At 37.2% G+C, this 17,966-nt stretch overlaps 3 protein-coding genes across 5 annotated transcripts in view; 1 reads left to right on the forward strand and 2 right to left on the reverse strand.

The window, feature by feature from the left end:
- The window catches only part of LOC125801169 (zinc finger protein 585A-like), a 418,011-nt gene that overhangs the window by 187,861 nt on the left and 212,184 nt on the right, over positions 1–17,966 (reverse strand). The gene's annotated exons all lie outside the window — the stretch shown is intronic.
- LOC125801216 (uncharacterized) overlaps positions 1–17,966 on the reverse strand; it is a 201,941-nt gene that overhangs the window by 95,285 nt on the left and 88,690 nt on the right. The window lies entirely within an intron of this gene.
- LOC125801106 (NACHT, LRR and PYD domains-containing protein 14-like) overlaps positions 1–17,966 on the forward strand; it is a 58,007-nt gene that overhangs the window by 38,043 nt on the left and 1,998 nt on the right. Inside the window, exons 1-10 of one of the 3 annotated variants that reach the window (XM_049477121.1) lie at positions 1,299–1,359; positions 2,136–2,232; positions 4,884–4,991; positions 5,126–5,239; positions 6,968–7,016; positions 8,358–8,547; positions 8,792–10,583; positions 11,053–11,226; positions 12,286–12,459; positions 16,603–16,776. In XM_049477121.1, the coding sequence (XP_049333078.1) occupies positions 2,183–2,232; positions 4,884–4,991; positions 5,126–5,239; positions 6,968–7,016; positions 8,358–8,547; positions 8,792–10,583; positions 11,053–11,226; positions 12,286–12,459; positions 16,603–16,776 (2,825 nt within the window). In that variant the 5' untranslated portion in view covers positions 1,299–1,359; positions 2,136–2,182. Of the gene's footprint in view, positions 1–1,298; positions 1,360–2,135; positions 2,233–4,883; positions 4,992–5,125; positions 5,240–6,967; positions 7,017–8,357; positions 8,548–8,791; positions 10,584–11,052; positions 11,227–12,285; positions 12,460–16,602; positions 16,777–17,966 lie in introns of those variants that run through there. The other 2 variants (XM_049477120.1, XM_049477122.1) reach the window with 2 other exon arrangements.

A 17,966-nucleotide genomic window follows, 5' to 3' on the forward strand; every position in this document is an offset into this window, starting at 1 on the left:
CATCGACTCTGAACTTCTTTCTTTGATCCCCAATCCACACACATTCAGATTTAGCCATATTAAGCTTTGCACCAGAAACTTTTTCATAAAATGTATAATATTCCATTATAATTGATTCCTGTCTTTTTTGTTGTAATAAAAACTGTAATATCATCTGCATAAGCTGTGATTTTAACTAAATAATCTCCTCTTTTAATACCTTGTATTCTTTCATCATTATGGCTAGAACGTAAAGGGCAGAATCTTGTTTTATTCCTCCTATCGGCCTCGGTTTTTGCTCCACTCATCCATCAAGTTTTTTGAGTTAAAGTTTGTTGAATTTTTAAGAGTGCAGGTACGTAACAGTTTTAGATTTTATCCTGACGTAATTTTTTTCTGACTTCATGACCAACATTCAACCTGAAATTAATATATATTGACGTTGCTGATGAGCTGGATGGTGAGGGTTTTATCCTCCAGTTAGAGCAGGAGCTCACCACTCACCCTGCTACTCCTATCATGTCCAACTGGAAGTCCTCATTTACTTGTTTTTATTAAAAATATAACTTTATGAAATGTGATTCGAACAGTCACACCATGTGAGCATTTTTTTTGTTTTTACTGAAAATTGTGAAAAAAATGTTAATCCTATGAATGCTCTGCAAGTTCATATAAATCAGCAATTTCTGAACAATTTCACCATAGTTTTTGACATTTTTCTACAATTTGCATATATGTGACACCCTTATATAAAATGCAGAACATCTCAAAGACACTAGATGGAGGTAGTGCTCCATTCTCCCAGCATTATTATCACAGTGTACACATGTGCAGTATAGTCACATCAGAGAACATGAAATACCAAATGTTTTGTTTATTTTAAAAAATTGTATTTAAGAGGTAAATGAAATGATTTAGTGATTTAAATCACTGTATCAGTGTGAAGTTAAGGTAAAAAATGTGATTAGAAACAAATTTTCTTTAGTTTGTTTATTAATTGTTTATTTATTTTATTTGTTTTTTATTTGTTAATTGTCATTTACCTTTATGTAACCCTTAAATAAATAATGACAGTGAGCTCAGGCTGTTTAATGCGGTCAAAGAAAACAGAATCATCAAACTGAAAAACTCATGAAAACGTCATAAAATGTGGGTCAGAGCATGCGCAGTGCGGGGATTCAAACATTCCATTCAGCCCTTTGATATCATTGGCAGACAATAGCCAAATACGAACAATAGCTCCGCCAACCCAGCACCTATTCGGTGTGAGAGAGCAAGGGGGCGGGGCTTAGAGTGAGAGAGGTTTGACGCAGCGAAGGAGAAAGTGAAAGTAAGTTCAGTCTCCTCCATTATAAGAGGACAGAAGTCCGGATTCACTCGGTACGTTCAGAACTGAAGAGAATGTAGAACAGAACCGTGTAGCTTAAAGTCAGAACCGGTTCTAAAGGTTCCTAAGATCCAGAACCGGTTCTTTAAGCTCAGCTCAGTGTCCGATTCCACTGGAAGAACCAGGATCAGCATGGAGATCTGAACCGGGCCTGGATCAGACCTGGACCTGGTCTAGATCAGACCGGCTGGAGAACAATCAGCTGTAACAGATCAATAATGCTGTAAACTGAAGAGAAATGCGCAGATATAGATTGATATTTATTGATCACAGTGTAGTTTATGCTGTTTAAAGCGCATTACTGCTTAATGTGGGCTTTGATCTGTTGGGGAGATAAAAACACGGAGCTGCTATAAAGGCGTGTTTATATGCAGTAGCGCTGTTCAACCAGCAGGGGGAGCAACGGAGCTCAAGATCACGTGGTGTGTTAGTGCTTTTAATCCTGCTGTTTTATATTATACTTAAATAATCTCTCTATTCTGATTCAGTAACATAATATTAATAATATTAATAATAATAGAACAGTGTGTATATTTATAATGTTGTGTAATGCAATAATATTACTAATAATAATTAAATTATAATCATTATAGTAACAGTAAATGTTTCTGTAATCAGTAGAATAATGTGTAATGAGGGTAAATCACACTGTTATGTATCGTTCTCTGTTTGTTTTGTTTTGTTTGTTTATCAGGTTTAATGCAGTTCTGATGATAATGTCATTATTGTAAGAATAAAGGTTTTATTGTAACGGCTGATCTGTTCTCAGGGGTCGGTGTCGGCAGTGTTCAGCTGTGTGTGAATGAAGAAGAGTAAATGATGGATCTTCAGAACTCCAGCAGTGGAGGAGGACCTCCTGTCCTAAAGTGAGTAAATTAAGTGATGGGTTTAATATGTAAAGTAGTTTTGTATTGTAATGGTTTCAGCTCTAATCCTGGAGCTGTGATCTGCATATTTTACAGTTTTAAAATATTGAGAACTGAGTTTCTCCTGGACCAGAGTCAGAACCCTGTGCTGTATTTAAACACAGAGAAACACTTAACAAACCAGCCAGTTATTCTTATAGTAGAATGTGTTTCTAATCTGTATTTAAAGTACATATCTGCCTTTAATATCTAGTTGATAATATTAATAATATGTTTCCTTCTGGCACAGGAACAGTATTAGGTGATTGCTGTAGTGATATTATGCTGTTGCTAGGTGGTTGCTATGGTATGGGGTGGTTGCACATCTATATTAAAAATATAGTCCATATACACTACCGTTCAAAAGTTTGGGGTCACATTGAAACCTCCTTATTTTTGAAGGAAAAGCACTGTACTTTTCAATGAAGATAACTTTAAACTAGTCCTAACTTTAAACAAATACACTCTGTACATTGCTAATGTGGTAAATGACTATTCTAGCTGCAAATATCTGGTTTTGATGCAATATCTACATAGGTGTATAGAGGCCCATTTCCAGCAACTATCACTCCAGTGTTCTAATGGTACAATGTGTTTGCTCATTGGCTCAGAAGGCTAATTGATGATTAGAAAACCCTTGTGCAATCATGTTCACACACCTGAAAACAGTCTAGCTCATTACAGAAGCTACAAAACTGACCTTCCTTTGAGCAGATTGAGTTTCTGGAGCATCACATTTGTGGGGTCAATTAAACGCTCAAAATGGCCAGAAAAAGAGAACTTTCATCTGAAACTCGACAGTTTATTCTTGTTCTTAGAAATGAAGGCTATTCCATGCGAGAAATTGCTAAGAAATTGAAGATTTCCTACAACGGTGTGTACTACTCCCTTCAGAGGACAGCACAAACAGGCTCTAACCAGAGTAGAAAAAGAAGTGGGAGGCCACTTTGCACAACTAAGCAAGAAGATAAGTACGTTAGAGTCTCTAGTTTGAGAAACACACGCCTCACAAGTCCCCAACTGGCATCTTCATTAAATAGTACCCGCAAAACACCAGTGTCAACATCTACAGTGAAGAGGCGGCTGCGGGATTTTGGGCTTCAGGGCAGAGTGGCAAAGAAAAAGCCATATCTGAGACTGGCTAATAAAAGAAAAAGATTAAGATGGGCAAAAGAACACAGACATTGGACAGAGGAAGACTGGAAAAAAGTGTTGTGGACGGATGAATCCAAGTTTGAGGTGTTTGGATCACAAAGAAGAACGTTTGTGAGACGCAGAACAAATGAAAAGATGCTGGAAGAATGCCTGATGCCATCTGTTAAGCATGTTGGAGGTAATGTGATGGTCTGGGGTTGCTTTGGTGCTGGTAAGGTGGGAGATTTGTACAGGGTAAAAGGGATTCTGAATAAGGAAGGCTATCACTCCATTTTGCAACGCCATGCCATACCCAGTGGACAGCGCCTGATCGGAGCCAATTTCGTCCTACAACAGGACAATGACCCTAAACACACCTCCAAATTGTGCAAGAACTATTTACAGCAGAAGCAGACAGCTGGTATTCTATTGGTAATGGAGTGGCCAGCGCAGTCACCAGATCTGAACCCCATTGAGCTGTTGTGGAAGCAGCTTGACCGTATGGTACACCAGAAGTGCCCATCCAACCAATCCAACTTGTGGGAGCTGCTTCTAGAAGCGTGGGGTGCAATTTCTCCAGCTTACCTCAACAAATTAACAGCTAGAATGCCAAAGGTGTGCAATGCTGTAATTGCTGCAAATGGAGGATTCTTTGATGAAAGCAAAGTTTGATGTAAAAACAATGTTACTTTAAATACAAATCATTATTTCTAACCTTGTCAATGTCTTGACTCTATTTTCTATGCATTTCACAACGTATGGTGGTGAATAAGTGTGACTTTTCATGGAAAACACAAAATTGTTTGAGTGACCCCAAACTTTTGAACGGTAGTGTATTTTTACATAAATGTGACTATTTGCTCAAAATCTGGATCAGATTTGTCTGTAGTGAAAGTGAACTCTGAACCAGATCCATTGTGAGGATCCGTCTCGGATTTTACCACACGCTGTCTGGGTTTACATTAGCATTAGAAATGAGGAAATCCTGATGTGCTGCATTTATATAGATCAGATGGAAGTGATTGGGTTTGTTATTAAAGCTGTGGAATGAAGCTTCTCACAGAAAGACTTGTTCTATTCTGTTCTGATCTGTATCTCTGTTAGAGTTCAGTATAAAAATATACCTTTTAGTTTATAATACAGTATAATTGTGTAATTGTGTAGCTCTTACCAATACATGTTATTAACTAGTCACAGATCTATAAAATACATATAGTAAATATGATCTAATCAGGTGATGACATTGTGACATCATAACAAACACACAAATATATTCAACAGTATTGTTAAAGAAATGAAAATATGTATATTTATTAGACGAGCGTTTTTCAGTTTGGGGCAGCTGACAGAAAGCTTCGGGACGCTTCTGGGACGGTTATGAAGAAGTTAGTCTGGAACCTGTGAATAAGTTTTAGTAAAGGAACACATTACTCCACACTTTACTCTCATCATGGATCATCATGAAGATCTGTTTACAGGGAGAAGAGAGCAGCATCTCCAGCCCCCAGGGGAGTGTCTATGAAGAGTGATTGGTCCATGGGGGATCCTCCAGAGTTCAGCAGTGGAGGAGGAAGCTCTGGGTCTCGGTACATCACTGCACTAAACTACTGTTCTGTTCTGAGAGTGAAGCTCTTCAGTTCCTGATCTTTATTAAAGATGTGCTGTGTGTTGGAATTTCACTGTGTAAATGCTGGAGTTTCACTGTGTTTAATGTTAACAGAACTGAAACCCAGAGAGGAGCTTCTCCAGAACCCAGCTGTGTTTCTATGAAGAGTGACGCGTCCATCGAACTTCCTCCTGATTTCAGCAGTGAAGATATGACCTCTGACCCACAGTGAGTGAAACATCACTTACATCATTTACTGATTTTTACTATAATTTACCTTTTTAAACCATATAATACACACACTCCCACACACACACACACAGGAGGTCAGGGTGAGATTATCTGTATGTAATGATCATTGTAAACAGCTGGGTGTGATGGGAAGCAGGGTTTAGAACAATGAGAGTAAATTTTAATATCAGCTATAGGTTGGAGAATTGCACATATATCTATATCTAGGGGTGTACGATACTGATAAAAGAAAAGAGTATTATATTGTAATAAACTGCACTTCTTAAAAGAAAATAATAATTATTTACTAAATATGTTAATGTAAACAAAATATTTAATGTTTAGTTCCTTGAAACAAACAAAAACTTCATCAGTGCAAATATCAAACAGTGCACATGTGTGTAAACCTTGTGACCTACCAGATATTCTAGAGTATTTAATAATGGATATTTTAATGTAAATAAATGCATTAGTGTTACATTTGCAAAACTAAGTTATATTTATATTAGTGATATCAATCAAATTAAAATGAGTTGTATTAATCGCAACAATGATCTGTGATTAATCTTTATTTATTTATTTATTTTTAGTGGTGGTTATTCCCTTGGGAAGGGGACAACAATCTTTATTTTATTAGTAGCAGGGAATAAAACATAATCATCTGTTGTGCATCTATTAAACATCTCAGTTGCTGAGGTGAGTACATACATCCAGGATTGGGCAGATTGTGTTCTAGGACAATATATACAGGAGTTGGACAATGAAACTGAAACACCTGTCACTTTAGTTTGGGAGTTTTTTTATGGCTAAATTGGAGCAGCCTGGTGGCCAATCTTCATTAACTGCACATTATTGCACCAGTAAGAGCAGAGTGTGAAGGTTCAATTAGCAGGGTAAGAGCACAGTTCTGCTCAAAATATTGCAATGCACACAACATTATGGGTGACAACCTAGAGTTCAAAAGAGGACAAATTGTAGGTGCACGTCTTTCTAGCACATCTGTGACCAAGACAGCAAGTCTTTGTGATGCATCAAGAGCCACGGTATCCAGGGTAATGTCAGCATACCACCAAGAAGGACCAACCACATCCAACAGGATTAACTGTGGACTCAGTAAGAGGAAGCTGTCTGTAAGGGATGTTTGGGTGCTAACCCGGATTGTATCCAAAAAACATAAAATCACGGCTGATCAAATCACGGCAGAATTCAATGTGCACCTCAACTCTCCTGTTTCCAACAGAACTGTCCGTCACCACAATCAATTATTGTGCTCTAAAACCAGGTGTTTCAGTTTCATTGTCCAACCCCTGTAGAACCGTAATGTATTCCAAATAAATTAGGATACATTTTAGAACATATTTTGATTATCTTCGCTGGAAAACTTCCTAGCTGTTTCCTTTCTAATTACATTCACGTTGTTGCAGATTGGCACTGTTCATCATTTAATTATGGGTAATTTTTGTGGTTCAAGGCAACTGTTTTTTTACCCGTGCCTAAAAACTTCAGATAAAGGGTGACATAATTGCAAAAATCTTTATTTACAATATTTATCTTTATAAATCTTTATCATTAAAAAGTTAGGCTCAGTTTTCTTTTACTTTAATCTGATTTTTAGATGTTCTTTATTTTATTAATAATGATAATATATTTCATTGAAACAAAAGCTTTTTAGATCAGAACATTTATTCATGTGGATTACAGTGTGGATTTTCTTGTTATCCACAGTAAGAAGAAAATAAAGAGTTACAGGGAAAAACTGGACCACATATTCAAGGTTAGTCCTAAACCATATATTTGATGGGGTTTTCCCTGATTTATTTTACATTTCAGTTTAATTTCACTTTAACATTTTGATCCTAATCATAATTTATTACCTTCAGTTTTTAGAGTATTATAACTGTAATTCTGTTAATGGAGAACTCTGGTGTAAATTGATTTTGGGTGTAGTAAAACATGATAAAAAAGTACTTACTTTTTTTGAACAGCACACCTCCACTCTCCTACAGCTTTCTGAGATCCAGAAATGTTGTGCTTTTTGCCCACCACTCTTTACAACGGCTGCTTTGGGGCATATTTTACCCTGCAGATAAATCGCTTTTTCCACCAAACCTTGGTAGAATCCAGAGAGCCGTGACATTTAAAACGAGGCATTAATAACTTAAAAAGTGCACAAGAAGCTTATTAAAAACCTCTGTATACATCCCATAACGCTAACTTCAGCTCTGAGTGCCACCCTCACTGTACTGATAATGACATAGATCTGTATACATAGACTCCGTATAGACTGCCTCCTGGCGTAGCAGCGGGCACCCAGTGCATTTATTTGTAGTAAGTAAGGTGTTTAATACACCTATAATAATCACAACTCTACAACATTGTACCCGATTTTCACACGGTTTGGTTTGTTACAAAGGGCAAAGATGTTGTAGTGATTATGTGTGTATGTATGTACATATTATTATATAAAATCAATTCCTTTATTCACTTATTAATATGCCACATGTCTGTCTTTGTTAAAGAACATAATTCATCTCTGCTGTTTGTACCAAACCAAACCGTGTGAAAATCGGGTACAATTTGGTAGAGTTTGGTAGAGATTATTATAGGTGTACTAAACACTTTACTCAGAATAAATAAATGCACTGCGTGCCGGCTGCTACACCAGGAGGCAGTCTATGCAGAATCTATGTATATATGTCTGTCATTATCAGTACCGTGATGGTGGCTGAAGCTAGCATAATAGGTTGTAAACAATGTTTTTTAGTTAGATTCTTGTGAATTTTTTTAAGTGCGGCATCGTTTTAAAAATCAGGGTTCTCCAGATTCTACCAAGGAGGCGTGGAACTACTTTAAGCTAGATAGCAGTGTAAAAAACGATTTATCAGGGCAAAATATGTCCCAAAAATATGTCACAGAGTGCTGGGCAAAAAGCACAATATTACTGGATCTCAGAAAGCTGCTGGAGAGCGGAGGTGTGCTATTCAACAAAGGTACTTTGATATTTAAATCCTTTTACAGACCAGAGTATCCATAACTCCTTTTCTCCTCAGATCAGTGTCATCTCTCTCTGTACTGTAACAGCTTTAGTGATTCTCTGATGTTTGTTCTTAATCAGAAGCTGCAAGAGAAGTTTATCTCTCTAGTGAAGAACGAGCTGAACACATTCAAGAATCTCCTAACTCCAGATTACCCAGCATGCTCTGAGGGAGAGGTGGAGGATGATCAGAGAGAGGGGGTGCTGAAGATCACACTGCACATCCTGAGGAACATGAATCAGACAGACCTCGCTAACAATCTCGAGAGCAGTAAGAGTTCTGAGTCATGACTATGGGTATCAACGTAAAGGGCTATTTTATTTCTTCAGAGGAGTTCTGCTTTTCAATAAGCAACAGTTATCTGGATTTTGTAATTATAAGATATTGTGTCACAGCATCAAATGTATCCTTAAACCTAAAAAAATATCTACTGTATTAGAGTCGTTCTACACAGGGGTCTTTCATGATGATCACAGCTAATTACATTTTCCTTATTCTCTTCCTCTGCAATCAGAATTAGCCCCGGCATGCCAACGAAAACTCAAATCCAAGCTGAGAGATAAATATCAGATACTTAATGAGGGAATATCGGGACATGTAAAGTCAGCACTTTTGAATGAGATCTACACAGAGCTCTACATCACAGAGGGAGATGGAGGAGATGTCAATCAGGAACATGAGGTGAAACAGATTGAAGCTGCATCCAGGAAAAGGACAACAGAGGAAAGACCAATCAAATGTAATGACATCTTTAAACCATTACCAGAAGAGAAACGATCCATCAGAACTGTACTGACTAAAGGAGTTGCTGGAATTGGAAAAACAGTCTCTGTGCAGAAGTTCATTCTGGACTGGGCTGAAGGAAAAGTAAACCAGGACATTCTCTTCATATTTCCACTTCCTTTTAGAGAGCTGAATCTGATGAAGGAGAAGAAGCTCAGTCTGGTGAATCTTCTTCAGAGCTTTTTCCCAGAAACACAAGATTTACAACCAAGACATTATAAGAGCTACAAGATCATGTTCATTTTTGATGGTCTGGATGAGTGTCGACTTCCTCTAGATTTCCAGAACAATGAGAACTTGGTGAATATAGAAGAGCAAACCTCAGTGGATGTTCTGCTGACAAACCTCATCAAGGGGAATCTGCTTCCCTCTGCTCTCCTCTGGATCACCTCTCGACCAGCAGCGGTCAGTCAGATCCCTCCTGAGTGTTTTGACCAGGTAACAGAAGTGCGGGGTTTCAGTGACCCTCAGAAAAAGGAGTACTTCAGGAAGAGGATCAGAGATCAGGACCTGGCCAACAAAGTCTTCACACACATCAGGTCTTCAAGAAGCCTCTACATCATGTGCCACATACCGGTGTTCTGCTGGATTACAGCCACTGTTCTAGAGAGAATGCTGAGTGAAGCTGAGAGTGGAGAAATTCCCAAAACCCTGACGCAGATGTTCACACACTTCCTGATCTTTCAGATCAAACACAAGAGCCAGAAGTACAGTGGGAAAAGTGACCCTGATCCTCAGCAGACTAGAACAAATATCCTGGCTCTGGGGAAACTGGCGTTCCAGCAGCTGGAGAAAGGAAACCTGATCTTCTATGAGGAAGATCTAAGAGAGAGTGGTATCGATTTTAGAGAAGTGTCGGTGTACTCAGGAGTGTGTACCCAGATCTTCAGGGAGGAACATGAGCTGCACCTGGGGAAGGTCTTCAGCTTTGTACATCTGAGCCTTCAGGAGTTTCTTGCTGCTTTATATGCATTTCTCAACAGAAAAATTCCAAAAGAACAATCCACTGAACAACAAACCAGTAAACTCTTCAAGTTTTTCAGCAAGTCAACAATGACTGGCTTCCTCAGCAGTGCTATAGACAGAGCCTTACAGAGTGAGAGTGGACACCTGGACCTGTTCCTTCGTTTCCTTCTGGGTCTCTCACTGGAGTCTAATCAGACTCTATTACGAGTCATACTGACACCAACAGAGAGGATCTCTCACAGCAATGAGGAAACAGTCAAGTACATCAAAAGGAAGATTGAGGATAACTCATCTCCAGAGAAATCCATCAATCTGTTTCACTGTCTAAATGAACTGAATGATCATTCTCTAGTACAGGAAGTTCAGAAATACCTGAGGAGAGGTGGTGACCATCGTATTCAACAGGCCAGGCTCTCTCCTGCGCAGTGGTCGGCTCTGGCGTTTGTGCTGGTGAACTCAGAAGAAGAGCTGGATGAGTTTAACCTCAGTAAATATGATCCATCAGAGGAGTGCTTTCTGAGGCTGCTGCCAGTAGTTAAAATATCCAGAAGAGCTGTGTGAGTATTTTTATTCAGGCCTTCACAGAGTTTTTAATCAACTGCTGATGTGTAGAATCAGTTTCCATTCAATCACTGGTGGATTCACATTATTCACATTGTCACATATAAGCATGCATTATCCTTTGTGTGTAATAATAATAAACCATCATTTTAATGTAAACAGTACATGAAGTTTCTGTCTTAAGACTAATAAATACAATCTTAAAAAAGGTTTTGGGCAAGTTATATGTTTTTGTTAATATAAATGCACATCTCTTGCAGATCCTCTCTAAATTAGCACTGGGTGATTTGACTGAAAAATCATATCTCAATATGCTTTGGATGTTAACTATTATAGTATAAAGAAACACCAGCTCTTCAGACAATACATTTCAAAGTTTAATTCTGTTTTCTATTCTTTGTCAATCTATTCAAATATTCTTCTTTGGGTTTATTGTAAAATCATTTCTTTATTCTTGTTTTTTAGACTAGCTTCTTGTAATATTGGAGTAAAGACATGTGAAAATCTGGAATCAGTTTTAAACTTGGAAAACTCCTCCCTGAAAGAGCTGGACCTCAGTAACAATGACCTGCAGGATTCAGGAGTGGAGCTGCTCTCTGTTGGACTGAAGAGTTCACACTGTAAACTGCAGATTCTCAGGTCAGTGTTTCAGGTTATCAAAGACCAAAATAACAAACAAGACAACAAATAAAAACACAATTAAGTAAAGAAACTAAATTACACAGAAGGATGTGCAAGGTTAGTCTGAGCAGGATGTTCTTTCCAGGTTGGCAAAGGGGAGGAGCCCTAAACATCTCTCCCTGCTCAGACTTTTCCATGCCCTTTAATTTGTCATGATACTGCATCTACAGACTAAATACAAAAAAGAGTAATTTTACACTTTTATGCTCATTTCCTTTTATCTTTTAACTTTTATGTATGTATGTGTGTATGTATGTATGTATGTATGTATGCATGCATGCATGCATGTATGTATAATAGGAAATGTAAAATGTCCGCATCAAAAATAACATACAACATAGTTCATACATGAGCTAAAAGCACCACATATATGTTACTTGCAGAAAAAAATGAATACAAGAAAGAAGCTAGGTCCAGCATTCTCTGTGGTAAAGCACAGTACACACTCTGGTTTTCTACGCTCTCAGCATAGCTATACACATGAAAGGGCTGTTCATATAGTGTAAGGAGCTATTAAAGGGACAGTGTATATATTACTAAATACTGGCGGTTACATATTTCCACTAGGCCATTTAAATCTTAATAAGGTCTTTCCCTGTTGTAAGCATGTGTACAATAACAAAGACTTCCTGAGTCCAATCCAATTCACCATTCTTTATTCCAGTGCCCCACATATATCGCCTCAAACATACAAGTATATAATAGTATTTTAAATGACACCATTAATAATTACATTTTACATTTCTTACATTTATTCTTTTATTTACATTTAAATATCCACTATAAAAACTTGTCTTAGGAAAAACAAATGTAGTTGCAGTTAATCACAAATATTGCCATGATTAATCTGATTATATTTCTTAAACAATTTACAACACTAGAAAAAATATTAAATGTGGCATGTACAAAAGTAACAGCATAATACATGTTACATTTAGGAAATCACTAAAACGTGTTATTTAAACATTGAAGTCATTGTAAAATAATTTGTGCTTGTGTTTATTCTTACATTTTCAGATTAGCTTTGTGTAATATAGGAGTAAAGACATGTGAAATACTGGAATCAGTTTTAAACCTGGAAAACTCCTCCCTGAAAGAGCTGGACCTCAGTAACAACAACCTGCAGGATTCAGGAGTGGAGCTGCTCTCTGCTGGACTGAAGAGTTCACACTGTAAACTGCAGATTCTCAGGTCAGTGTTTCCTGTGATTTTTCATTTGAAATTATTAGGGCTGTCAGCGTTAATCATTAACATTTAAAAAAACATGTTAAAAAAACAACAGTGTTAATTTTGACAACAAATTTTGATTGAGTTTTAGTCATAGTCTTGTGATGAAAATAGCATTTATTTTTAGTCATAATTTAGTCATCTGAAATGCTTTTTAGTTTTAATCGACTAAATATCATAAGAATATAGTGGACTAAAATTACAGTGAATTTAGTCAACTAAAATGTAAAGGGTGTAAATGTAAATGCTTTTTCATCAGTTCAGTTGAATTATTAACTATACGTTTACAAAAAATAAACATTTATTAACCAGTTTTGTGTAATAATATTAATGTTTGAATGTGAAAAAAATTGATATGATTTAATGTATATTATTATTGTAGGTATGTGACTATAAATATTTTGCATTTAAAATTTTGTTCTAGAAATCAGGTCATAAAACATCTGTAAAAATAGACCTATACGTAAAAATACAGTTTTTAAAGGATCTAGTTTTATCTCCAGCACTAACCCAGCATACATATGTAGATACATTCTGTAAATGAGGTAAACAAAACACACACACACCTGTAGAGATGCTCTCAGGCTGTACTGAGAGACTTCATGAGTTAAAGTGAGAAAATTATGAGAAAGTGTTGTAAGGAACTTTACACAGACTTTTGAGTTAATAGATTTAGATATTTTATTGTTATGTTTTTTGTACTATTGAGTTTCTTTCTGACCTGTATCTCCGGTCTGCACTAGCTCTATGTTTTCCACTGTGGGACTAAACAGATGATTTTAACTTAGCAATGGGGTCTTTTAGTACACAGCCAAATTAAACACACCATCATCAGCTCATGAAATAACATTAGCATTAAAACGCTGATCTCTGCATGGAGATCTGTGTGACTCGTGTCTGCAGAAGTATCTTACCGCTGGTACTGAGAGATGGGTACTGATTGGTTGACTACTCCACTTGTCCTGACTCTCCACCTTTGCTAAAGTTGTAGTGATTGGATCTCTTCCTAACTGGTCCCTACCTTTCACAAAACTAAATCAGTTCTGATTGGATATCATCCCTGCCAAACATTTTCGTCTTGTGTTTATTCGTTGACGAAAATGTCAGTTAATTTCGTCTTGTTTTTATTTTTTATGCTGTTTATGTTTAGTTATCATTTCATTTTCGTCTTGAAAAAAAGCTTTGTTGACGAAAATTAACACTGATACGCTGATAAGTTGGAATTACTGTTTTTTAACCCAAGTTTTATTTTGACACCAAGTTTGACCAGAACTTCTGCCATAATCTGACCAGCCACTACACAACATGCAGATTTTTTTCCTGGTTAAACAACTGAAACACTTTAATGCGGTGTCCAGCTGTAACAATCCGGTTTAGACTTTCAGCTCAGACCTGGATAGAGAGCTTGCTCTCTCTCCATCTCTCTGTTTGTTTTTGTCTCTCTCCATTTGTTTCTCTCTCTCTCTGTTTGTGCCAAAAGTTTTACACAAAAAAATAAAAACCGCAATCAAAATGCTAAGAATCAAAAGCAAAAATGTGTATGTAGCAAATTCAAGAGAGATAAAATCAATAGCAAACATATATTTTAAATATACTTGGTAACTTTATTTCAGTTTGGATTTTGCCAGTCTTTGCTTTTATTTTTGTGTTTTTGTGAATTTTTTGTGGATTTTTCTGTTAAATTCTTTTGCTTCTGGAATCTCTCCTTTGCTTCTGCTTTAGTTTTTTGCGAACAGCTTCCAGTGCACAGCAGCAGCAGCAGCAGATACTTTTATAATTAAATTGCATACAAACGTTCTGTCCAATATTATATTATGTAATATTATTCTCTGTTTCACTCTATTAAATAGCTCAAATTAGCGTGATGTGCTAAATATTCATGCACAAATAGGTAACTAGCTAACTCACTAGCTTAATGACTAAGTAACTCACTAGCTCACTGGGTAGGTAAGTCACTAGTTCACTGACTAGGTAAGTCACTAGTTCACTGACTAGTTAACTCACTAGTTCACTGACTAGGTAACAATCTAATTCACTAGCTTACTGAGTAGGTATATAGCTAACTCAGTAACACACTAACTATCTAACTCACTAGTTCACAGACTAGGTTACTCACTGGTTCACTGATCAGGTAATTAGCTAACTCACTAGCTTACAGAGTAGATAACTAGCAAACTCACTAGCTCACTGGCTAGGTAACTCACTAGCTCACTGAGTGGGTAACTAGCTAAATCGCTAGCTCACTGACTAGGTAACTCACTAGCTCGCTGACTTGGTAACTCACTAGTTCAATGACTAGGTTACTCACTAGTTCACTGATTAGGTAATTAGCTAACTGACTAGCTTACAGAGTAGATAACTAGCTAACTCGCTAGCTCACTGACTAGGTAACTCACTAGCTCGCTGACTTGGTAACTCACTAGTTCAATGACTAGGTTAATCACTGGTTCACTGATTAGGTCTGCTGGTCGGATGCTGGTCTTTCAAGGAGGGGAAGCTCAATTTTGGCCTACATCTTAACATATGTAGTTTTATTTATACGTAATTCTACTTTCCCTGAGATTTTTTTTTGTAAACAAAAGGCATTATTTTCAAGTTTTCACTACACAACAACTTTACATTGAACAATTACATAAAAAATGACGCTATGACATGAATAAACATAAAATGATCAGTAAAAAAAACATTCTGCAAAAGTTGGTATAGGAAAAAATGCACGTAAATTTATTTCACACAGTTTTAATTTCCTTAAATAATCCCTTTATTAATTTTAATTATTTAAATTATTTTTAATGATAACACAATACTTACTACTGGCCCCTGTTCATTTATGTCCTGAGATGGTTTCATCAAGAGGCATGGACAACAGTACAGAAGTCAGTCTCCAAACACAAGCAACTACAGAAAAGCACCAGAAATAAAAGCTCAATTTGTCGCTAGTCGTTTTTAATAAAGAAAATGCCGCTATAGACGAGTCATTGGATAAATGCCAGCATTTATCCAATGACTCGTCTCGTTTGGCCGCGCGCTTTGCCCCGCTATTGAAGTCTGCGTCCACACTGTTTAAGGCAGCGCTGTGAAGCTGCGGGAATGAGAGGAAAGCAGCGTCGTTACCAGTGATTAGAAGCTGATTCTGAACTAAGTTCAGCGCGTTGTCACGCATATTTAATCAGATACATCTACACACAAAAGTATATATTAAATCACTTATTTTTTTTTTACATTTTAGGGGAAGCTGAGCTTCCCTTGCAGACTTAGAGCAATCGCCACTGGTAATTAGCTAACTCACTAGCTTACAGAGTAGGTAACTAGCGAACTATCTAGCTAACAGGCTAGATAACTCACCAGTTCACTGAATAGGTAACTATCTAATTCACTAGCTCACTGAACACTGAATAGGTAACTATCTAATTCACTAGCTCACTGACTAGGTAACTATCATACTTTGTGCATGAATATTTAGCATATCTCGCTAATGTAAGTTTTTCAATGAAGTGAAACAGAAAATAACATACCATTAAACAACATTTGTATGAAATTTAATTGTAAAAGTATCTGTTGCTGTTTGCTGGAAGCTGTTCACTCTCTGTGTTTGGAAGGATGCTTGAAACTGGCGGGGTGGGCGTGGTCAGTTCAGAACCAGCTGACCAATGGACATTCAAGGGGAACACCTTCTTCTAAGCCTCGACCACCTGTGAAAAGTGTGACAAAACTCAGAAGCAAAAAACTAAAGCAGAAGCAAAGAAGAGATTCGAGAAGCAAAAGTCTTTAACAGAAAAATCCAAAAAAATCCACAGAAATTTCACAAAAACACAAAAATAAAGACAGGCAAAATCCAAACTGAAATAATCCAAAGGATAATAAAGTAACCAAGTATATATAATATAAATATATATTTGCTATATATTTGTTCTCTTTTCAATTTGTAACATACAATTTTTGCTTTTGAATCCTAACATTTTTAATTTCGGATTTTATTTTTTTGTGTAAAACTTTTGGCATAGAATTCACTCCATAAAATATACACTACAAAAACTTGTGTCTTGGGGAAAAAAAATCTTTCTTTTTTTTGTCACTCACTCACACATCCTCTTGCTCTGTCTGCAGATTATCTGGTTGTATGATCACAGAGAAAGGCTGTTGTGCTCTGGCTTCAGCTCTAATTTCAAACCCCTCCCACCTGAAAGTGCTGGATCTGACCTACAACCACCCAGGAGAGTCAGGAGTGAAGCTGCTTTCTGACAGACTGGAGGATCCACACTGCACACTGGAGAAACTCAGGTAGGTCTGAACTGATAATTATATTTTCAACATATTGTAAGATAAATATTGTTGTACATGTTGTACATTTTTGTCACTCTCGATATTGCCTGTTGTGCTCTTTCCTGTGTATGTGCTGTGCCTCACAGGAAAGCAAAGTGTTGAGAACGTTAGGGGTTAATGCTGTGAAACACATTGCATTGTGGGACCTGTAGTAAATCTAGTTGTAGTCACCAGGTAAACACGGTGGAGCAGCATGTAACCTTCATTCTGTCATTCTGTCTTATTTTACACAGCCACTGTTAATTTTTTTATGCCCAAGCTATCTGCACTGAATGCCAAGTACTTCACTGTAATTCTGTTGTGGCTCATCTTTCTGTTGGTAAAAATAACCAAGGTTTAGGTTTTACTCCAGAACAGGTGGAAAAGTTACCTGGTTCGGGTCATGGAGCCAGTGATGGAGAGCTGCCCTGAGCATCGAGTCAGGAGAAAAGTTACCAGATTAAAACTGATCCTCACTAACTTTATACACACTGAGAGTCAAGCACCCCAGCAACCAGCGCATGTCCTTATGGTAAAAATAATCAGTGACTGCAAAACCAGAATCCTTTCTGAACACTTAGGGCCCTAACCTACACCGTGTGCAATGTGGTCTTGATGCTTATTGCTATCTTACTCCCACAAACAGTGTATTTTCATGCTCTTCACCTGTCTTGTTTAAACAGCAACGGTGATTTTAAATATATCTCCGCCGATGGAAAACATTGGTCAATGACAGGTAGCTGCACCATTTAAATAGCAATACGCCAAAGTCAGACCTCCCCTGGCTCTTAAAGGGAATGGCAAGTGACATGGTGATTGGTTTATTTCACGATACATGCTTTTTGCACATTTTGAGCCTCTTTTCAGCTATTTCTCCTCTCGTAAAGACACAGTGACACACCCTAAATCAAGCTGCATGGTGCACAGCTCACCTACGGATAACTAAAATAGGGCCCTTAATTTCTAAAGAGATCCCATTAATGTGATTGAGTTGGTTGGTTGGCTTTGTTTAAAAATGTTGCCTTTGTTACATTTCACATTTTTGAAGTTTTCTAATTACCAAAAATGTAAGGTCCAATAAAAACAGTTGTTGTGACAGGAGTACTCTCAGGTATGAATATGAATGCAAAAAAACACACTTTAGTAAAGTTTAACCCTTTTCTGCAAGC

The sequence above is a fragment of the Astyanax mexicanus genome, chromosome 4 (genome assembly GCF_023375975.1).
Source record: "Astyanax mexicanus isolate ESR-SI-001 chromosome 4, AstMex3_surface, whole genome shotgun sequence".
Taxonomy (NCBI): domain Eukaryota; kingdom Metazoa; phylum Chordata; class Actinopteri; order Characiformes; family Acestrorhamphidae; genus Astyanax; species Astyanax mexicanus.